At 40.4% G+C, this 23,273-nt stretch overlaps 2 protein-coding genes across 3 annotated transcripts in view; one reads left to right on the top strand and one right to left on the bottom strand.

Annotated features, from left to right (window-relative positions):
* abtb2b (ankyrin repeat and BTB (POZ) domain containing 2b) overlaps positions 1–10,182 on the top strand; it is a 59,990-nt gene extending 49,808 nt beyond the window's left edge. The window contains exons 7-17 of the mRNA XM_066701129.1: positions 508–609; positions 1,242–1,338; positions 1,747–1,882; positions 2,730–2,962; positions 3,147–3,325; positions 4,541–4,646; positions 5,413–5,515; positions 5,770–5,860; positions 6,062–6,130; positions 6,512–6,625; positions 8,949–10,182. Of these exons, the coding sequence (XP_066557226.1) occupies positions 508–609; positions 1,242–1,338; positions 1,747–1,882; positions 2,730–2,962; positions 3,147–3,325; positions 4,541–4,646; positions 5,413–5,515; positions 5,770–5,860; positions 6,062–6,130; positions 6,512–6,625; positions 8,949–9,149 (1,431 nt within the window). The 3' untranslated portion in view covers positions 9,150–10,182. The remainder of the gene's footprint in view (positions 1–507; positions 610–1,241; positions 1,339–1,746; positions 1,883–2,729; positions 2,963–3,146; positions 3,326–4,540; positions 4,647–5,412; positions 5,516–5,769; positions 5,861–6,061; positions 6,131–6,511; positions 6,626–8,948) is intronic.
* A 4,176-nt stretch (positions 10,183–14,358) lies between these two features.
* The window catches only part of cpt1ab (carnitine palmitoyltransferase 1Ab (liver)), a 32,727-nt gene continuing 23,812 nt past the window's right edge, over positions 14,359–23,273 (bottom strand). For both annotated transcript variants that reach the window (XM_066701127.1, XM_066701128.1), the window contains exons 10-19: positions 23,021–23,216; positions 21,679–21,867; positions 21,169–21,274; positions 20,958–21,074; positions 18,819–18,983; positions 18,522–18,653; positions 17,737–17,889; positions 17,297–17,410; positions 16,492–16,584; positions 14,359–16,141 (exon numbers count right to left, since the gene is read on the bottom strand). In XM_066701127.1, coding sequence (XP_066557224.1) covers positions 16,037–16,141; positions 16,492–16,584; positions 17,297–17,410; positions 17,737–17,889; positions 18,522–18,653; positions 18,819–18,983; positions 20,958–21,074; positions 21,169–21,274; positions 21,679–21,867; positions 23,021–23,216 — 1,370 coding nt within the window. In that variant the 3' untranslated portion in view covers positions 14,359–16,036. The remainder of the gene's footprint in view (positions 16,142–16,491; positions 16,585–17,296; positions 17,411–17,736; positions 17,890–18,521; positions 18,654–18,818; positions 18,984–20,957; positions 21,075–21,168; positions 21,275–21,678; positions 21,868–23,020; positions 23,217–23,273) is intronic.

The raw sequence follows: 23,273 nt of genomic DNA, 5'->3' as shown, positions 1-23,273 counted from the left end.
TGCACAGAAAATTAATATGAGAATAGATGAGAGGCAGGTTCTTTTTCTCTAAGCATGCCTTGGTTTCCGGTAGCAATCATCAAACCATAAGGCAAAAATAAATCTCCCATCCCGTTTTATTTTGTTTTGTTTTTAAAATTAGCTCGAGAAGAAAGGTGATCTCAACATCCATTTCACTCACTGGTACCGCCAAAACAATCAGTCTGCGATAAAGACCTAAAACTCTCGGCTTGTTTTGTTTTCATTAAAGCCTGTTGTGAAGTTATCTGAGTTAAAACATTCCAGAGACCCTTGTCATAAAAGGTCAACTCCGTCAAATTCTGAATTCTCTATCCACCCATTCAGACAAGCAAGGAGGAGGCGCACTCCTGTGTCACTGTACTTTTTCAATATTTACCTCGATAAAGAGTGAGAAAAACGCTCTCATTGTAAACTGCCTCAGGTCAGACTTGAGCCACCGTGCATGTCACTACTACTGCTGCTTCATTAGTGTCTTGTGCACCCCAGGTCCCAGGCTACTCCCTCAAACACCCATCGGTTCACCCTGACAGCCGACACTGGGCAGCCCTGACCTTCGCAGTACTTCACAGTCACATCTCTGTAGTCCAGGTAAGAAACTCACTGCGGGGAAGTACTTTCATTCACAAGGAGTGATGCTCATTGCTTTTCAGTGGAAAGCAGTCAATAAGGTCTGGTTTAGCATTTAGTTAAGTCATTCAGAGGTCGTTTGCAATGCAGAAGCACAAGACTCTATAAACATACAATGTATCATGTGCTCATGAATCATTTTTATATCTTTGCAGCTGTTAGAAATCCACACAGTGTGGGGTGGGAATGTTCATTTTCTCCAATATAAACAAGTGCTTGAAGCAATTCCAAAAGAAAAATAGGATCTAGCTTTTCAGGGCTGAGCATGTTGATGATATGTCATTGATTTTGTCTACTTGGAGGGTATACATGTGCTCAATGAGAAATGTTTGTATTCTGTCCCATTTTCAGGTAATGCCAGGTTCACATGTATTCTAGGCTACTCACATTTGCTACTGTATAATCTAAAAGCAGACCTAAGACCTGACATTATTATTATAGTTGTCATTTTTGTTGTTGTTATTAAGTTGATCATACACTCATAGCACTTCAGACTGAACACAAACCTGAGTCATAGATGTGCCATTAGGCCCGTGGTACTTGTGTCATTACTGTGATGGGAGCACAGTGATTAACTAGACTTCTGTTCTCAGCTTCTGCTGGATGCCGGGGCCAATGTGGAGGGCGCAGCAATCACCAATGGAGAGGAGAGCAATGCCGAGACTCCCCTCCAGCTGGCCTCCGCAGCAGGTGGGTACAGAGCCAACAAACACCACCCCACACACCCCCCACAGAAATCCCAGCAATGACACAACTGTCCAGTGACAGAGCCCACACAGCTTGCTTAGCACACTGTGAGCTGCTCATCTTAGCTGCACTTAGAAATAAAAGGAAAAAAAAAATGTTAAAAATGATTCCTGCGTTTTCTTTTTTCTCAACTCAATACTGCTGCTAGAACTGTTGTTATTTAGTTAAATGCCAGTTAGTTTCATTTTTACATCCATGTTAATCTCTGTCCGGGGACATCAAAAAGGGATTGGTAAGGCACTTTACATACCTTCATGGTGAGAGATTGCTCTTCTTTTTGTGACATGTGATAGTACTCGCCTGCAACGGCCACAGGAATTCATAATGTACATGTTTGGGTGAATACCTCAGGTAACTACGAGATGGTGAGCCTGCTCTTAGCCCGGGGGGCCGACCCCCTCCTGAGAACACACGATGCCAACGGACTGACGTCATCCCTCTACGAGGACATGAACTGCTTCAGTCACGCGGCAGCACACGGGCACAGGTACAGTGATGTGGCAGTGGTCACTCTTGTGAGTTAGGGCAGCAGTGCAGAATAGTGGTTAGGGCTTACTCAAGACGCATCTGCGCTTACTCAAGACACATCTTTTCCGACAGTACTTGTAATATTAGTCCTCTGTCCCTGCTAGTTAGCACTTCACAGTTTTTATTATGCTTCTCACGTTCTTGATTGTTTTCCTCCTTGCTCCCTTTCCTGTAGCCCTTGACTGTGACCCTACATCTTGACAGCACTTAGCTTTCACCGTCCAGGATGTAGGAAATCACTTACTGTACTTTTGTAAATTGTAAATTGGAATTTGTAAAATGTATTATTCTGAATTGCTATGTTTTAGTTAAATTGAATTTGTATTGATTGATGCCTTTATTGAACTGTATTTTCGCACTTTGTTTGCACTTATGTTGTAAGTCGCCCTGGATAAGGGCGTCTGCCAAGAAATAAAAAAAATAATAATAATAATACAAATAATAGGGCTCTGGACTCAAGAGAGGAGCATTGTGGGTTCAGTCCCAGGTGGGGGATACTGCTGTTGTACCCTTGAACAAGGTACTTTACCTAGACTGCTCCAGTACAAGCACAGTTGTATAAATGGGTAATTATATGTAAAAATAACGTGATATATTGTAAGTTGCCAAGAATGAGAAATATAATAATAACATAAGAAAGGTGTGACCATTAATTATTGTTATGTGTTGCATCAGGGTGGTTTTGACTTGGTGGTTTTATACTTCTCTTTCCATTCTCAGAGACATGGATGACATCCAGGAATTTTGGTTGGTAGCTGTAGTTAGGCAGCAGTGTGTTTCAGTGCGATGCTCCGTTTGTCCTGCAGGAACGTGCTGAGGAAGCTGCTGGCTCAGCCCCAGCAAGTGAAGGAGGATGTTCTGTCTCTGGAGGAGATTCTGGCGGAGGGTGTGGAGGGGCAGCCCCCAGTGTGCCGCCCACTCAGCCCAAATGGGGGGCAGCTGAAGCTCTGTAAAGCCCGTATGAAAGCCCTGCAAGAGGCCACCTACTACAGCTCAGCACATGGCTACCTGGACGTCACCATGGAGCTACGGTCTCTGGGTAAGTGTTGCTAAGTTGGAGGTGCAAAAATGCATACTTTACACAAATCACCTCAAAAAAGGGAATTTTCAAGACCACCTGATTGTCATTTGTCACTCATATGCAGTGTGGGTACAACATCGGGGGTAAGAAGAGAAGAGGAGGCCTTTATGAGTTTATTTCCATGGTCTGTGTTTTCCCATAGGTGTGCCCTGGAAACTCCACGTGTGGCTGGAGTCCCTGCGGAGCTCCCAACAGCAATCCCGGGCCTCAGTTACCCTCACTCTCCTGCGCGAGTTCTCCACTATCAGAGAGGAAGACTACTGCGAGGAGCTGGTTAACCAAGGCCTACCGCTGATGTTCACCATCCTGAGAACAAGCAAGGTAAGACTAGGAGGCAATAGCTGTGTTTTTTTTGTTTTGTTTGTTTGTTTGTTTGCTTGTTTGTTTTAAAGCATGATTAGTCAGATTTCTGATATACCAACAGTCCTTTCCAGAATTGCAAGGGAATGGGCTAGTTAAGTGAGGCATGCATCAAAGAGACTAACATTTCCTCTATTGTCATTCTCTTCTTTCCAGGGGCTGGCTATCAGTTAATAAAATATTTCTACCACTAAATCTCAAAAACTTGTAAATTCTCTAAAATCTGTAAAACTTCAGTTGGATTGACATAAATATATATATATTTTTTGTAATGGTTTCAGCCAAGACCCAAGTTCACAAAAAGCACTAACGTTTACAGCTTCGCCACAAACTGGCAAGGACAAGGGCCAGAGAAAATGAGTTCACAATATAAGAACTGAGCAAAACAAAGCCACCCACTGGTTTCACTTCATTTCACCCCATGACTGTTGTTTGTGTTTAATAAAACGCTGTACCACAAGTTCTAAGGTCAGGGCAAAAAAACTTATCAAATAGCAGATTTGTAAATGTTAAGCCGCTATTACTTCCAAAATCACCCAAAATCCAAAGTAATTTTAAGCTAGCTTGTTGTGAATATTACATTTGTATTAGTGGTAAAATCCTTTATTTCCTGTTTTACACAGTTTTATAAGGCCTAGTTTATGTATGTATATAGTGTATCTACACATGAGAATGTATTGATTGCAATCAAAATGAGTCAGAATTCCAAATGCAAGGGAGACAATTGACTAAGGAATGTATGATCTTTGTAATGTAGCATGACCATTTACTTTTTATCTGCTGCTTGTGCAAGACTCCTTTGGAAGTAACAATCAGACACTAACTGACCTTGATTCTGAACCGTGTTTGACTGAAAGCTGCCTTGCATTCTTGAATCAAGACTTTCATTCCTGGCATCAAAATCAGACAATGATACAATTGGAATGAAAGATGCCCCATTCATACATAAAAAGTTACTTTTATTATGCCCAATAACACAATAAGAGTGGCATGCTTTCATTAAATCATAGCGTTCCCTTCACTGCAGTAGATGTTTTGGTATTAATTTAAATGAGGCCCTCCAGTTTTCTACAGAAACACAGAGCCCACGACATTTCCACCTGAAATCATGCCTCCTCCCATGTTGATGTTTGGAGAAACTATTGTACTTGACAGTGTGCTGTTCCTTGTCCACAGAATGATGCCATTAACCAGCAGCTGGCATCCATCTTCAGTCATTGCTATGGAAGCAGTCCCCTGCCAACAATCCCAGAAGTCAAGATAACTCTCCCAGCACAATTAGGTACATGTTGGGCATTCTTCCACGTCTATTCAAATTGAGAATAGAATGCAAGTTATTTATTCATGTGTTCCTGTGTGCATCATACCAGAGTAAGAAGACACAGCCTTGACAGCAGTGGTCCTTTTGGTGCCTGTCAAACATTTCCAAGGAAGCTCATGCTATTTAAAGAAATGATGAACCAATATTAAAATAAAGAGGAATGTGTGGCAGGCCCTTGTACACAGGGAGGGGATGGGGATGGGGGGGTGATGAAGAGTCCAGAGTCATTAAAAGAGAGTACTGCATTGTGTTTCTTTAAATGTACAGTTGCCAGACATGAAAGCAGATTCCAATCAAAGCACAGTTCATTGGCTATAGATGTTAAAATACATTAAAAAGGAATGATAATAATACTCTCCTGGTTACAGTGTGGCTGCATCTCGTCCCTCTCTGGCCCAGCCTCTGGGGAAAGAAGTTTATCCGTGTCATTCCCTGCATATTATCTACAGTGTTTCATCCAAACCAAGCCTCTTATTAATTTCAGCAGCCAGTCTAGACTAGTATTGAGAATGGTCTTTTATCTTGGGGCATGTACAGGAAACCTCAGAAACTACAAGAGAAATGTGTCGGGCACTAGAAAGTAAATGAGAAGTTCCTTATATTTCCTGTTATACCAAACTCCAGATAATTCTTAGACTGTTGGATTGATGTTAAAATTTGTAAGAATGAGTATCGCAGCTGCATGAATTTCCCAGTCTTTGATTTATATTTCTCTTTTTCAAAACAGACCCCCATTTCCTGAACAACAAAGAAATGTCAGATGTGACCTTCCTGATTGAGGGGAGACCCTTTTACGCTCACAAGGTGCTCCTGATGACGGCATCTGAGAGGTAAGCTGGAGCCTACCTCAGTCTTATTGAACATGTGCACAAATACTGCAAAAGGGAGTATTGATATAAATCTAATAAATGGTCAAAGCATCCCAACCATACCAGGATAGGTGGAGATTAATCTTGCAAACACTGCCTTGACCTACTCTTGACTAATCAATAGTGACAAACAGAATGGAAGAAAACATGATGAGGTGGAAATGTAAACTTTTAATTCAAATATGATTTGGAGCATGACTGTTGTTTCTGATCAGGTTTAGGTACTTCATGAGTTCACCTGGCTCTGAGGAAAGCCAGGACTGCAGGAACATAGAGATCAACGAGGTCAAGTACAAGATATTTGAGGTACTGCGCTTTAAAGCATGAAATTAAAAACATTTGAAGACTCTGGTTTTGTTCCACATGTTTTAAATTAACCTCAGCTGCACAGCTGTTGTGTGAGCTGTGTGTTCTTGGAAGACCTTAAGGAGCACGTGTTTAATCTAAAAATGCCAACAACAACAACAACAACAAAGACCATTCATCCTCAGCTTTCTTTCTTCCCAGATGATGATGACTTACCTATACTGTGGGAACACAGAAGCAGTGCGGGTCCCCGTGAGCGATGTGCTTGAGGTGAGTGTGCATTGGATTCTCATAGGATGCCAGTAACTCTTTCTCAGACAAATAGGTAAATATGTAGCTTTTCTCCCACAAGCATTACATAATCCAGCTTTCAGTGGTACACAGCTGTGGTCTTTGTGGGCCCCAAGTCTGAGGGTTTTATAGTCTTATGTAACTCCTTAAGTCCAGGAAAACAGGAGAACATGTAAAATTGGTACAATTAAGACAATTATTTGATCTGTTGGGTAATTAAAGGTTAAGCTAGAACAACAACATTACACACTTTGGGGACCTCAGGGAATTCTCACTCTGCCTTGTATCAACAGCCAATAGTACACCTCTCGTGCAAGCTTTAATACAGTGCCTTATCCCTCCCTACCCCTCCTCCTTTAGCTCCTGTCTGCAGCCAGCCTCTTCCAGCTGGCAGAGCTGCAGAGACACTGTGAGATCATCTGCACTAAGAGCATCACCCCGGAGAGCGCTGTCAACATTTACCGCACTGCCAAGGTAACACAGCCCTGGGGTCACTGCTGGGTCAAAGGTCAGGGGTGAGGTTAAGCAGCAGAGAGTGTGGGTGTGAAGGTGAGGGAGAGGGAGGAGAATTATTTGTAAATACTCAATCTGTATTGAACACAGGCATCTCAAGGTGTTGCACACCTTCCTTAGGGTTGAAACAAAAACAGTATCATCACCTGCAGCACTCCTGCAAAATTACATCTTTGTTACAAATGTTGTTTCAAATGATTTTTGAAGATAAACAAATGTGATTTTCTATGATGTGTCATATCAAGGGATTATAAACTTTAATAATTGGGGAAATTAATCCAGTATACTAGCATAGCATCGTCACAACAGATAAGTTATGATTTCCCCCCAAATACAAACAGTGTTTTAAAACATATATATGTTACTCAGTTTTTAATGTTTCTGTGCTTCTAGGGTTATGATAGAGAAGACTGTGTGCTATATTTAACTGAATTTAAAAAATAATGAATTAGTCATTCTCTTTGACACTTTTGTAGAACTTAAAATCTGTGGATAAAATATGCAAACTAAATTTGTAATGACTTTAGAAATTCAGACTGGTCTATAAATATGTTGGTTCAATCTGAGAATTGTATTCTAATTTTAGTTTTTTGAAGTCTCAGCTACAAGCAACTATTCTTATTTTGTGTAACTCAAGTCTAGTTGATTAGGTTAAAGGGTTTAAAAAGTCAATACATTTAATAACATTTGGAAATGAGAACAAGTTTTGACATTTTTATGGTCAGTTGAAGTTTTGCACAGAAGTTTGTGCCAGTTTGTAACTACAAGAAAGAAAGAAAATTGTGTGAACAGTCCATTTCATGGATTACCCAGAAGGTATCCAAGACAAGCTCAGTTTCCTGTAATTTGTTATGACTTCGAGGTTCCTCACTTGTGTTGAAAGCTCAGTGTTGTATATTTGCCCACACCACCTGTGGCTAGTAATTGAAAGAGTCTTGCTGTAATGAAAGAGCATGTGTTCCAACAGCTTCCTCTGGCCACACCTGGTGTGGGGTTTTCTAAAGCATATGAAGTCCTCTGCTGGCCTGATGTATAGCCTTAAGAGACCCTTTTAATTGAGTTAAGGGTTTAGTTTCTGTTAAGTGGCAAGGCATCCATATGGGCCTTTATATGCCAAAAGAAGCTGACACTGATTTCTGATCTGTGCTGCCGACTCTGTGGTTTGAACCCATATGGGAGACATAAAATAGTGCACATGCAAAAGGCAGATGGAGCTGGACACAAGTTGTCTATGGTGCTCTTGGAACAACAGTTAACTATTGACAAACTCTGTGAAAACATTCAGCTGTTGGCTAATAATAGTTACAGACTTACATTATTTTAGGATATAATAAAGTTCATAATCCAACTAAATGTGGGTGTCCATGCCCATACAGGAGAACTAATGTAACATTTATTTTAATGAAATAGGTTACAAATATAATATAAAAAACAAAAATAATATTTTTGAACTGAGACCATTTTTCTGTGCATATTTATAACCATTATGTTAAAAGGGGGTTGCTTGCAGGGTCAGACATTGTCGCATTTTCTAATGTTATAGTTGTTGTTATGTTGTGAGACAAAAGAAGATGCTGGTACCCAGACTAACTCCTTTTGAGATTTCATTTTTTAAATCATGCTTCACGTCTATAAGCATAAGAAAGTGCAATGAAGGCCAATTGAATTAAACCACTGTGACAATTTCATTTTATCTCCTACTGAATCTCAAATGTCTATAGCATGAGAGAGGAGTTACTCTTTTTACTATACTTGCACAGGGGTATGTTGTAAATATATAGATAGTGGCATAAATATAAGTCACCTTGGCTAAAGGCATCAGCCAAATTAATGAACAAGTAAATAAATAGTGAGGAAGAATAATTGTAACCACAAAGGCTTTGTTTACATGCTGGTAAAAAGTAATGACTTCTTTAAAGGTGGCACAACTGAATTACAAGTTTAGGGCTCTTTGTTTAATACTGTATTATTTTAACAATTCCTACATTGAACCTTTATGTTGTGTTAGTGTTTGATTAATTTGTATTCAAACTTAAACCAAAACTATTTGAAACCATAACCAACCATAACACCCTTCAATAAGTCATGACCATCCATCTACTTTCATGACTTAATTAACAGTATCTAAACACAGCCAAAGGGACCATGCTCATCAAGCACCGTATAATCTGAAGATGAGTTAAAAGCTTAGAAAGTTAAAATAGCAGTTTGGCCAACATAGCAGTCCATGGAGATATCATCTTGTCAATCATCTGTGGGTGTTCTCCTTTCCCTGTCTGTACAGGTGCATGGCGCCGCAGAGCTTACCGCGTTTTGTGAAGGATACTTCCTGCAGCACATGGTGGACCTTCTGGATCAAGAGGTATTCCGGGGACTGGTGTTGGGTCTGGGGTCCAACAGCCGACACAGCTGGGAGCCCTTGGACGACCTTGAGGCCACACTGGCTAGGAGGATGCGCTCAATGTATGTCACCTCCAGAGTGTGAGGGAGAGGAGTCGCTATGAACACAGGCCAGCCAGGGGAAGAGGGCCTGAGATTTCAATGGCAGGATGGAGGACTCAGGCAAGGGAAGAGTGTGCAAGGAGACTGACGTTCTACACTTGATTCACTAGACATTGTCCCTTTGGAGAAGAGGTCCACGTGAGCTGGATGGGAAAAAAAAGACTTATTTAAGACCGAACTCTCCTGACCTTCCTGGACTGCGGTTCTCAGACCCTCAGACGTGTGACGTGTGTTGCCAATAATTTTTTGTTGTCGTTGTTCTTACTATTGGAGAGCTGCACTGTAGGACTTGTTCAAAAATGGGAGTTTGTAACAGTTTGCTTTTTTGTTTTGAATCTTTTTTCTCAGCTAAGGTCATAAAAAAGTGACTTTTAAGAGTATACAAAACACAGAACTGCCCATTGATTCCAGATTCAAAAAGAGCTTTTTTTTGGGGGGGGGCGCATTGGGAGGGGCTTGGTCCTGCTGGATCACACCTGGACCATTGAAGTCTCCTTTATTTTTTAATCTTCATTTAAGACCATGGGATTTCACGTTAACTCCTAGATCAGATATGCTGAATAAATGAATAAAGTGAAGTATTCCTCAATATAATTTAATATTTTATAAGGTACCGGTTGTGATATATTCACAGTTCCCTTGAAGATTGTTTTAAATGTAAATAGAGTGTATTTACCAAGTGCAAATTGTGAAAGAATGTGATTTCTATGTAAGATAGTGCCATGAGCAATGTGTATGTAGTTATTCCTAACTCCAGGTAATGCTGTGGGATGTCTGAAAATTGCCATAGCCTTGATGCACATGTTAAACAGAGTGTATATGTTTAGTATATGTAGGGTGGTACACATCTTTAGTTATTGGGTATTTACTGCTATCAGACAGCATTTCAGGAAGTGTGGACATCTTAGCACATCACCTGTTTGGCGTTGAGCATTTGCCAAGTGGAATATGCACAGCACAGCACTGTGTGGGTTGTAATGGTGTGGCTTCAATAAAATGTAAAACCCTCCTGAAAAGATTCTCATATAATTTAATTCACGCACCTTTTATGACATGTTTTGTACTGATATAAAAGCCAAGGATTACATAAAGAAAGCAAAACTGCTTGGAAATATTCCCTCACCTTCTTAAAATTAAAATTGTGAACTTGATATACCAGCCTGAAGCCCTCAATTAATACTAAAAGGAGACTTTTGGCTCGATAGTGCTACAAGTGTTGCATATTTAGTTGTGTTTTGTGATTTATTTTAATCCATTTGCCTTTCTGCTCCAATATGACCTTCCTGTTTACATACAATGCCATGTGGAGCAGAAAGCAGTTTTGTTGAAAAATTGAAATCTAAAACAACAAATAGGCTCCAGAGCATGAGTTAACTGAAAGAAGATGGGGACTGTTTAATGAAAGAAGTGGATTTTATTTTTAGACTGCTGGCCCAATTTCCTGTTTTACACATGGAATTAGGCAGGGGATTCAGACTGAGAAGTTTAATATATGCCAATTCATAGAGTCGGCCCCAGCAGGTTAGCAGCATGAATGGTCTTTAGTCAATCTCAAATCAAACAGGAAATAACATTTGTAAATCAAGTCAAGTCCTGTTATAATTGCAGACAACCTTTAACTGAATTGACACGATTCATCAATGGTAAAATCACAGAAACAGATTGGTGTGTTTGGGCTAATTAACCATCAATGAGCAGATGAAAAATATGAAACAAAACAGTGGTGCAGTGTTTTATGATTCCTACTATTATTTGATGTCTGTGTTCCTATTTATACAATGACAACACAGTAATCCCAGGAGCAGCAGAGAAAGTGCAGGTTTGTAAGTGTGTGTGTCTGAATAAATGTAAGCTTTGTGTGTCTGTATGAGAGGGGTGTGTGGTATTATTAAAGGATGCTTCACAGGCTGGAACCATCCACATGGTTTACTCCTCAGCCCTCAAAATGGAGTCCAAGATACACAGTTGTGCTGATCTACAGTGAGCGCCGGTCTGCTAATTGCTACAGGAACTGCAAATGTTCCTATATTTTCCCTCATTCAACATACACTCACCTAAAGGATTATTAGGAACGCCATACTAATACTGTGTTTGACCCCCTTTCGCCTTCAGAACTGCCTTAATTCTACGTGGCATTGATTCAACAAGGTGCTGAAAGCATTCTTTAGAAATGTTGGCCCATATTGATAGGATAGCATCTTGCAGTTGATGGAGATTTGTGGGATGCACATCCAGGGCACGAAGCTCCCGTTCCACCACATCCCAAAGATGCTCTATTGGGTTGAGATCTGGTGACTGTGGGGGCCAGTTTAGTACAGTGAACTCATTGTCATGTTCAAGAAACCAATTTGAAATGATTCCACCTTTGTGACATGGTGCATTATCCTGCTGGAAGTAGCCATCAGAGGATGGGTACATGGTGGTCATAAAGGGATGGACATGGTCAGAAACAATGCTCAGGTAGGCCGTGGCATTTAAACGATGCCCAATTGGCACTAAGGGGCCTAAAGTGTGCCAAGAAAACATCCCCCACACCATTACACCACCACCACCACCAGCCTGCACAGTGGTAACAAGGCATGATGGATCCATGTTCTCATTCTGTTTACGCCAAATTCTGACTCTACCATCTGAATGTCTCAACAGAAATCGAGACTCATCAGACCAGGCAACATTTTTCTGTCCAATTTTGGTGAGCTTGTGCAAATTGTAGCCTCTTTTTCCTATTTGTAGTGGAGATGAGTGGTACCCGGTGGGGTCTTCTGCTGTTGTAGTCCATCCGCCTCAAGGTTGTGCGTGTTGTGGCTTCACAAATGCTTTGCTGCATACCTCGGTTGTAACGAGTGGTTATTTCAGTCAAAGTTGCTCTTCTATCAGCTTGAATCAGTCGGCCCATTCTCCTCTGACCTCTAGCATCAACAAGGCATTTTCGCCCACAGGACTGCCGCATACTGGATGTTTTTCCCTTTTCACACCATTCTTTGTAAACCCTAGAAATGGTTGTGCGTGAAAATCCCAGTAACTGAGCAGATTGTGAAATACTCAGACCGGCCCCCCCCGGCACCAACAACCATGCCACGCTCAAAATTGCTTAAATCACCTTTCTTTCCCATTCAGACATTCAGTTTGGAGTTCAGGAGATTGTCTTGACCAGGACCACACCCCTAAATGCATTGAAGCAACTGCCATGTGATTGGTTGGTTAGATAATTGCATTAATGAGAAATTGAACAGGTGTTCCTAATAATCCTTTAGGTGAGTGTATATTTCTATTTCTACTCGATAGACTGCCAGAGTGTGGTTATATTTGCAGCCACACACAAGAGTTTAGCTGTAGGTTTGGTGTTCTTTCTTCAGTTTTCAAATTATGATTGAAATGATTGTATGATTGTATATGATTGTATTCATTTTGTTATGAAGGGAAACTAAAAAATGATGAATGTACAGGCATGTGAACTTCGTTACATCTATCAGTTTGAAGGGAGAAGAACACGGCTGATATACTGAATGGAATGAATGATTGCCTATGCACCCTTATGGTATAGATTTCTTATGAACTCAATACCATTTCATAAGACCCAATCAGAGTCAGACACTAGCCCTGAGAACCGAACAGTAAACGCTGGAAAAGTGCTCCCTCGTGTGGTATCTTGAGGTAAAATCAGTTATTTAAGGATCAAACCTAGCATTTTAAATAATCATCTGATAGAACACGTTTTAACACTATTTTACATGTGGAAATTATGATTTTGCCATTTTTTTTATTTATTTTTTGAGGCGGGGGAAATCAAGAAAAATGTCAATTTAGCGTGATATAACTTCCAAGGACTTTAATAATCATAGTAAGTAGCAGATCATGGATTAAGACAAGCTTTATGCATAAAGAGGTTCTGGTATTACTAATGTAAATGGCCAAACACATGTGTATAAACTGAAATACAGACAATAAGCCAGTGTATTCATCATTACTAATCATTAGAGCTTTCGAAAATATAAATGGTAATATAAATAAATATGAACGTGTGAGGAATTACCCAAATGTAATTTACAAAGCAGGGGCACCAGCCAAAAACTTAATTAATTCATGTGGACATATGAATATTTGCAGGTGTCGCTAACATCCATACCTATAAAAGGGATACAATTTTGAAGAACATGTATAATTCTTTAATTAACGATTTTATCAAAGTTCAGAAAGTGCAAACAACTTTACAAATTGTTTTACAAAACTAAATTATACTGGAGTTTAAGATACTAGGTCACTCCTGTTACACTGCTGATGTTCACATAATAAACAGGATCATTAAAATAAAAACCAATAGGAGTTGCATTTTATTTGGTTAGGTGCAGTACATGCAATAAGCAGAAATCAAACATGCACTTACTGACTGCTTAGGATACATCCCTTTGAGTTTCAAGTTTATCATGAAGTCAAAGTTGTGTATTGGTTGGTTTTATGTAGCTCAATAGTTATATTATTTAACTACACAAGACAATTATACAAACTGAAAAGCAGCAGCATACCCATGTATCTTTCCCTCACCTGGATGGAGGCAGAGTCACGAGTAAGGGTGGCATTGGACGGCCGGGGTCAAGCGAGGCCTTACTCATGACTCTGCTCCATCCAAGTGAGGGAGAGATGCATGTGTCTAAAGATGCAGGTGAATCTACCCTGTTACATAAACTCACCTGCACTATAAAGTGAACATGCATTTCACTGTGTTTGAGTTAGCGGTTTTGAGTTAGAAGTAGCTGGTTAACACCTTTAACATATCTTACCCTTGTGCTCAGAAAAAACACATTCACAATTTATAAAAGCTTGAGAGAACCCTTGAATTAAATTCTTTGGATTACTTGCCCAAGGATTCAGGGTGAAAGGATCAATGTGTTTAATGAGTATGCCGCTATTTAACTGCCCACTTGGATGTGCATTTACATAAAAAATGCTCAATTCAGAGATGCTGGAGAAACCAACTCAATAGTTATCACCCAACAACAGAGACATACCTCAATTTAAAAAAATACTACACAGTAATCAAAGTAGGAAAAGCTGTGCCCCATAGACATGGTACCTGGCATTAGACTTCAGCTATATCCACAGAGGTTCCTTTACTGTACAACAAAAGTTGAAAATTGTATAATTTGTATTTGTAAATCAATATTAAAAATAAAATCAATACTAGAATAAAGGCATTGACTTTCGGCACTTTTATTGTGTTGGAAAAACATCTTCATTTTGGTATTTCAGCTGTCTTACATAGTTGTGTAAATAGTTAGGTCACAAGAGTACAACTTCAGCAATAAAACCATGCAACAACTAATGCAATAATACATATATGAAGTCAATGATAATAATAATAACAGACTGGAATACCCTTCAGTTAAAAGTTCAAGTATGGTCTGTGTTTTTAATGATAAAGTACATACAACATTACATTGCTGCCACTGTTGAATTGCTTCACATTCCATTATGGAGGACAATGCCGCAAAGTTATCTAAACAATTCAGTTTGGCCAAATTTATTCATACAGCTGCTCTTGATTCAAAGGGTTATCTGAGCTATTTAAAAAAAACTAAAATGTTTATACAAGTACACTTGAATTCTAACTTAAGAGTTACTTGGTATTCTGATGATTTAATGCTAACTCGGTGGCATTAACAGGTTATTTTGGGTTTCCACAGGGAAAAACTAAACAAAAAGTTATAATAAAACTGAGTAAAAGACAAATGAACCCAACCACAGTCCTGCCCTCTTTAACAACCAGACCGTGTGAAGCAGTTTTGTCATTTAAAAATGAAAAGTACTGTACTAGCCACATGGTCAGGATCAGACCAGAACATGCCGGCCTCCATAGGATACAGTCATACAGGTCTGCTTATGCAACTGCCAGATACTGTGCCAGCAGCCTCAGGCAGACTGTAGGGTAAAATATAATTGGTAGGTCATCAATTGTTTAGAAAAATGGTTTGCAATGTACACACCCATTTTTATTTACACTTTAAAAAACATTATAGAGGCCCTATTGCTGAAATGACTTAAAAATCCTATCCCAAATCTGCAAACTGCGAAATAAAGTTATGGTACTCTTTAGAATGAATCAGGCACAGAGACACCAATCTAGCCAGTGAACTCAGATAAACCCTGCTAGCTGACAAAATATAATCACTTACACTTTTTTAAAAAGGTACTGAGGCTGTGGTTGTCAATGGCATAAAGCACACTGTAAAATCAACAACAAAATGCAAAGCAACTGGCCTCTATAAAGCAGTGTGGAGGTCTGCCTGGGCCGAGCCGCCATTTCCTATGAGTCAGTGTTTGTCACATTCACACCTACTGGCCCTCTCTCAACGCCTGGGTCATTTCTGCTTTATTGTAGTTCACCTATTGTGGGTACATGTGAACCAACTTAAAAACCTGAGTAATAAAAATAAAAAATAAAATAAATTGCACTATATTATTTCTACTTTCAATTCATTTAATAACATAGCAGCTAATGGTTACTGTACAGCGATTACAGTGCCAGGACCTTTTGGGTCTCTCCAGACTGCAAGTGCTTCCAACTGGATTCCTGTTCTCGCCCCACTGCCGCCTCAACAGCACCTCCTCCTCGCCTTCCCTCTCCCCTCATCCTCCTCGTTAGAAGACAAAGTTCATTAAGGCACAAGCGCATACAATCTTATAAAACAGGTCTGTGTAATCTGAAAGTGTTGCCCCCCCTCCCACACGCACACAATTTTAACAAAACCTTGAACGTGACATAAATTAACTTCAATGGCATTTAAAAAAAAAAATGAAAAATTGTATTACTTTAGGAGTAAAACCCACAAATATATCTGTACAAGCTTATGGAAGATTATGTTCGTCCGGCAGTTAAGCGCCTTTTCTTTCTTGATGGCCTTTCAAAGAGTCCAGATCAAAGAGATCCAGGATGTCCATCATTGCCTGTTGAATGTTATTCCCAAAACGATGGGAATCCTGCAGGAAAAAAAAAAAAATGTATTTAGTATACTACAGTCACGCCTAAAGCAAATGCTTCATCATATGTTAGACACAATTAGGTTGGAATGACATCTTGTGACTGGCCTGGGGGAGTCTAGTTTGAAAGCATAGCAGATCTGTATGAAATTCTATATTTACATCAACATCTGGTCTATACAAATGCATCCCTGTTAATGATCTGCTTTCACTACAGGAAATTTGGGAACATTTAACAATAGGCTGGATAGGATCCTTGGATCACTTAGTTATTAATGGACACCAAACGAGCATGATGGGTCGAATGGCCTCCTCTCATTTGTAAACACAGGACTTTTGTTCTCACTCACCGTCTCGGGGCTGGAGAGCTTGCTGGAGATGTGGAAGTTGATGAGATTATCCCCAACGATGATGTAAGACACTCCATAACCATCATCCGCCACCTGACAGCAACATATACACACAAAACAATACTGAGATCTCTGTGGAACAGTGTTTTATTACTGCCATGATGTGAATGCAGATGGCATCAACTGCAGTTTGGCAAGATAAAGGGTAAAGCCTAGTAGGAACAATGGCAGAACAGCACAACAATGGCAGAAAACATACAAGTTACAATTGTTAGGGGACTCTTGCATAACTTGCAAAACACTGACATTTAATTTCAAATGGAAACAAAAACTTGAATTTCTGTTGATGGAGACCCTACATGCTGCACAAGGTCATGTGCCCCATTGGGGGTTTGTGCCTGCTCAGTTTTGAGTTTGCTGTTGTCCCATCACATCTGCTCATGTTAAAATACTTCTACAAAGGACAAGAGGGGAAGCGTTGGTTTTAATTAATACATTATTTTTTTGTTTGTACTCCGGAGCGTGCGATTTCCCTCTTGTCCGAAGTTTGTTTTTGTTGTCCGTCACCTCATTCACAGTATTGGTGTGCGTAATTTTCTTTGTGCTACAAAAAACTTCTACATGCCAACATTAGCTGCAGTTCAGGACACAAGTCTTACCAGTTGTGAGACTTCGATTTTTTCAATAATGTTTACGAAGCATATTAAACCAAGGAGGGGTTACTTTTATAAGAAGGTAAAAGTATCATATGTCCTATGTAGCCCTTTCAGGTGGTAGGGCTTTGTACTGTAGGTGAAGCACTCACGGGTCCAAAGCCGCCTCCGCTGGTGACATGCTGGGGGTTGTTGACCAGGTCAAACAGCTCCGCCTGCTGCAGGGGCGTCTGGCTGGTGGACAGCCTCCACGGCTCCGACAGCACCTAGAGGGAAAACGAGCCACCTTTTCAGCACTGCACACTTCTCAACCCAGCAGACAGGGCCTTGGGATTACTGTGCCCTTGAAATGGGTTTGACAAGATCAAATGGTGTACGTGTCGTCCACACTAAGAAATCAAGTTACTAATTCACAGTAATCGTTAACGGGCCTCCCTGCTCTCAAATGACCTCAGTCCTCCAGGTTTTGTTGGTCCCCAACTACCACCTGCTTCACACTTCACACCACTCTTCATTTGTTTAATGTAAAAGTGAATGTGTGGATCAATTCTGCACCTTAATAGACCGAATTCACCAAGTAAGGGTCAATTACCTCCTTGAGGAACGGGGAGTCGACACCAAGGTATTTGGACACCACGTAGAGACAGAAGAGGTGACGGTCAATGCCTTTTCCAGTCATGGCTAGACGGTACAGTTGCTGGTGTTTCTCAGAAGCAAGTGCAAACAGCTTCTTCTTCTCGTCTCTCTTGGGGGACGAAACATAAATAAACAGGTATTAGTCCTGTCATGAACTTTCCAATATTTTTGTTTAGACAGATTTCCTGCTACTGACCAAATAGGCATATTATTATTTATTTCTTAGCAGACGCCATTATCCAGGGTGACTTACAAAATATAAGCGCAATATAAAGTGCAAAAATACAGTGCAGTTCAAGGCATAAAACATATTACTAATGTTTTATTGCAGTGAAAGTTTTACCTAAAACAACCTAAACAGAACAACCTAAAATAGCTATTGCATGAGATGGTTATGGTTTGGCCTCTTCAGCATGGGCCTGCTTTTTTAAATGGCAAATTCCAGAAGCTGATTTTAAAGCTCTCCTGGATGCTCATGGCACAATTTTCTTATGAATATCACTAACACAGATTTAGACAAAGGTCAAAGATAGAAACGCCTTCATTTAAACATGCACTTTGATTAATTGGAATAGACTTGCAGTAATAACTAAATATGCCTCTATAGGACCCAGGATTCAGATCTCTGCCCTTCAATGTTAACGGTCAACCCACCCACCAGTCACAAATTCCAAATGCATCTGCTTGCTAAGGTAATGGTCAGGATCCTAGTGTGAAGGCTGTCGTCTGCCGGGCCCCTACCGTTTCAGAGTTCATCATGGCTCGGACGAAGCTGCAGGTCTCCACAGTACAGGAGCGCACGGTCTCTGTCCGCCCCTCTCGGAACAGCCGAGTCATCGAAGCTTCATATGTCAGGCAGAACTTCCCCTTGTCCTGACAGGGAAAAAGGCATAAGTCTTGTTTACAACTGCGACAACATTGCTATTCCACTCACTATTATTCCACTCGGAATTATTTACTTATTTGATTAGATTTTTTTTCAGATGCTTAAACATGATGCTTCCCTTCCTACCCAGGCAGCGAGTGCAGTGGTCTTACCCTGAAGTGTGCGAGCTGCAGGGCGATCTGAATGAAGGCATCTGGGCTGGTCTTGCACTTCTTGATGAGCCCCTTTCCGAAGGTGTTGAAGGGGACGGTGTGGGAGTCGACATCATCAGCCAGAGCTTTGGCCACTTGGAAAGAACTGTCAATCACACTTTGGCACTGGAAGACAAGGCAAGCAAGGAGAGGGGTGTTGGATGGATAGGCCATGTAACTTTGTCTGGCTGAGCTCCTGTAAAAGGGGGCAATGCTAGCATTGAACAGTTTGTCTAATGTATACACCGCTGCCACCTGCTGGAGATGAGCAGCAGAACTTATAGTTATAGTGAAGTATCCTGACATGTTGAGAAAAATGTGAAAGTGTAAAACTACAGGTCAGAAAGGCTCCAACATAAGGCTAATACAAATGTGGCACAACATCAAGCACAAAAGGGAGCGCACACATTGTTGCTAAGGAGGGTTGGTACAGAGATCCATGCAGAAAGTTGCAATGACTCCACATGCAAGTATCTGAAGTATCAACCAGATTTCTGTTGTCAATAATATCCTGTACCCACATGGTCTACTCAAGATTTAGACTTTTACAATTTCTATAAGTCATACAAATTTTCACTTCTTAATATATACATGTGATTTCCAATTTATTCTGGGACTGATTAGGATTATTAGAAGTATTTGGAGCATAAACACCTCATAATTCATAAATCATCATTTGACCACTAGAGGGACTTGTGACACCAAAGTGGAGGAGCCACAAATCTCCAAAAGACTGTGGTTGCCTTACAGGCTTCACACAATGAAGTGCAGTACATGTGATCAGCAAAATGCTCAGATCTTTCAACAAGAAACTTGGCAAGACTTTGATTTAGTTAGCTAACAAAAACAACTAGTATCATGGTCAAATACTCTCCTCTTATCCTCAGCCACTAAATTATTGAAGGCCATTGTTACACTTAAAAGAAAAGGCAGATTTATACTTTTAAAATATCTGTCAGATTAGTATCACCAGGAACAGTGTCAGTTTCTGTACATAAAAAAGGAAAGCAATTGATTAAAGCGATACAGCACCAGTGGCACAAATACACAAATTAACAATAGAAATGCCGAGGCAGTCAGTTTGACTGATTTGGCTATTCAAATTTGAATTACTCTGTGTTCCTGAATACACTGTACATAGCCGTTCATGACTCTACTCATCTAGTCTTTCATGTGCTTGAAAAACACACCCATTGTATAGCATTACAGGTGTCTTACAACTGTACTCCGATTGAGTGGACACAGTGATTATACATGGATTGGAGGAGATTGAAGAGAGTGCATTTTGGAAAATAACATTACTCTGATACTGGGAATGACAGCGATCATTCGTGGGTTTTGCCAGTGTTCTGAAAACATTGTGAGGGAAACGTCAGGTCCAAATGGCACCATACTGAATGCTTTTACTCTTGCTTTTATGATCAATTTGCAATTGCTACTGCACATAGTGTCTGTGCGATTGTACATCAAATGCAAAATCATGATTCATTGGTGGAGTAAATGCTAATGCTATTTATTCGTGGCATTTAAATAATCAATCTGTGCTGTGTAAATATGGATTTGATGTTCATGAATAAAACTTGCATACAATTGTTTGCCTTTAATTATCATACCACAGCTGTTAAAGAGCTATTGGTTAAATGACTGGCAGTTTTGGCTCTTTTAGGTAGTTTGAAATGTCAGCACCTAGTGTTAATGCTTTTACATTTGTTATCACTTATCTGGCAAGAAAAAGTTATAGTATCGACAGCTTCCTCATTGTCTGTCATTCTTGAATGAGCTCTTTATAATTCCTGTTCCTCAGGTAAATCATCAACTTCATAATGAGGAGAGGCCAGGATTTTTTCCGTGTTCAAAGCAAAGTTAGGGTAGCATAAAATTCCCTTGTCGATTAGTTGCTTAATGGGTAACACTGCCAGATAAGGAAGAAAGCTGTCATTGAAAGTACAATTGTACTGTATGAGCTCTTTGATGCTTCGATGCTCGCACCACTCTGGCAGTGATTAAACCAAATAAACTCTTCAGCTTTGCTCTACACCCATTCCAAATTGAATGAGGCACCCAAAAAGGCAGACCTACAGCTCGGCTGTAAGAGCTCACCTCTTCAGGGATGTCCCACTGCAGTCTTTGAGGGGCTGGGATATTGGGGTTCAGCTCTCCTTTGCAGTGGCCGTCCTCTGTGTAGCCCAGTTGGAAATAGTCAGTCGACAGAACATGCTGCAAGAGACAAAGAGCATAACAATATGTACAATATGGATTTCCCAGTCTGTCAGCACTAAGAGTTCCTTGGTCCAGGTATACGCCATCATACCTCCCAAAGGTGTCCGACAATGGGAGCGTCAGCCCAGGAGTGCTCTGCATTCAGACCCATGGTACCATTCTTGTACACGATGAAGGTGAAAGATTTATCGAACCACCTAAAACAAATCAAATACACAAAAGACAAAAGAAAAGTTTTTTTTATTATATAAAACATTTGCATAGACAGCAAAACTTTTTGTATTGCCCAGCTTCTTTTAAGGAAGCATTACTAATTAACCAGGTCTGTATTAAGACCAAGAGCGAACATTACATCACACACGTCCATGTAGTACATCCAGTACTCCTATGATCTGGCTCTTGGTCCTGTTAGGCCATTAATAAAGGAACGTCTATGGGCCTTGTGTACTGGGAAGTTGTGGTCCGACTAATTACTCTACCCTCCCCTTCTAGTTAATAAGAGGGGTCTACAAAACTGGCCCTGCATGCTGAGGCACACTGACTCACCGGCGCAAACTGCACCGCTTTCTGCTTCAGTTCTGCCGCCAGCTTACTCACTCACCTGTCGTAGCACTTGCCATGGAGCAGAGACTTGGCATAGGAATCCAAGGAAGCCACACTGTTGTCCTTGTCGTGGCCCTGCTCTGTGTCATCGAGAGTCACAAAGAAAGCAGCCTTCTCCACTGCGTCCAAGGACTGCTTGTTCTTCCCTTTGCTGAAGTACGTCTGGCGTGCCTGGGCCCAGGGCACTCTGGGAAATCAAGAAACATGACTCCAATTTATCCAACATATTTATAATGCAATTCAAATTAGACTCTTTTGGGGAATTCCTTAGGTACATCCAAGAAGCATACAATATCCTTATCTAAAAGGTGTTGTTCCCATTACAGCCACTTTTGTGGAATTCTTGGAGTGACACTGATTAAAGTACTACAAGGCAAAGGTAACATGCTTATGAAGACCAATAAAATTATACACCTTGATTTTATAAGCTTGAAGATAAAGCACTATTTATATATGTCACTATGGTCATATATCAAAACCATAGTGATTTGCATAGAGTTAATAGCTATGAGGATACCAGGAAACAAATGAGTCACAGGGCATGACTATGAAGGCTGATGACTAGAAAGACGACATGGTCTTAAGACACTCAGACAGGTGGAATAAATCATGAATAAATTAAGGGACACAATGTGAAGAAATTACACCTACTACTATACTGTTCTTCCAGATGTCTACCAAGTGGAAAGCAAACTAACCATATGGCATTGAATGTTGTGCATGCTCAAAAAAAAATTATAATAAAACACACCACCAACACATACAAAAAAAAAAAAAAAAAAACATGAAATCTATTAAATCAATGTCCTGGAAATCAAATGCAAACCCAATTTAAAGTTTAAAAAAAAACTCATCTGTAGCAGCCCTTGCTAAAGTGCAACGGCGGGTGCATGTAAATGTAATGTAAATATAGATTGCTATGCAGTTGTAGTCATTTATTAAGGAAATTATAATGTATACATAGATCATGATTATAGATTTAATTGTATATGATTTAAATGTATGACTAGAAAGTATAGCGAAAAACTTTTCCACATTTTTAGATTTATTTTTTATGAAATACAGGGACATAGCAAGTTCTTTGGAAGAGGAACAGTGCAAATACTACAGCAGTTTCCATTCTTGCGTAGCTTGTTTCTCGGTCAAAGGTAAATGCGCTGATGATGAAATGTGTCCCGTTTAACACTTTTAGCATTGCTCCGCACCCTAGCTTACTCAGGGAGCAAGTGTGCAATTTGAGACGCAGCCCCAGAGGTGGGTTGAGGCGTTGCATTTGTAGAACCTATGCTAGGATACAAGATGAACCGAAAAAAAGGCACCCCTCCTCTGAAGAGACCCACCTGTCTCCCGCTGTGAGTGCTGCCAGTTTCTCCTCCCCGGGCAGCGGCTCCGATTTGCTGGTCAGGATCCTCTCCATCTGCTGCTCGATCTCCTTGGGCCGCAGCAGGCGCCCATCATGGTACATCAACACCTTGAAGTAGCGCCCCTTGTGGTAGACCACAATGTGCTTGCTGTCCCTCATGTGTTGAATGGTGTCTGCATGTGCACACAGGGAACAGATGCCGTTATCTCATACAGACAAACCTCCCGCTT

The sequence above is a fragment of the Amia ocellicauda genome, chromosome 4, assembly GCF_036373705.1.
Source record: "Amia ocellicauda isolate fAmiCal2 chromosome 4, fAmiCal2.hap1, whole genome shotgun sequence".
NCBI classification, from domain to species: Eukaryota; Metazoa; Chordata; class Actinopteri; order Amiiformes; family Amiidae; genus Amia; species Amia ocellicauda.
Note: the sequence above shows the minus strand (reverse complement) of the source record. Positions and strands in the feature narration are given on the sequence as shown.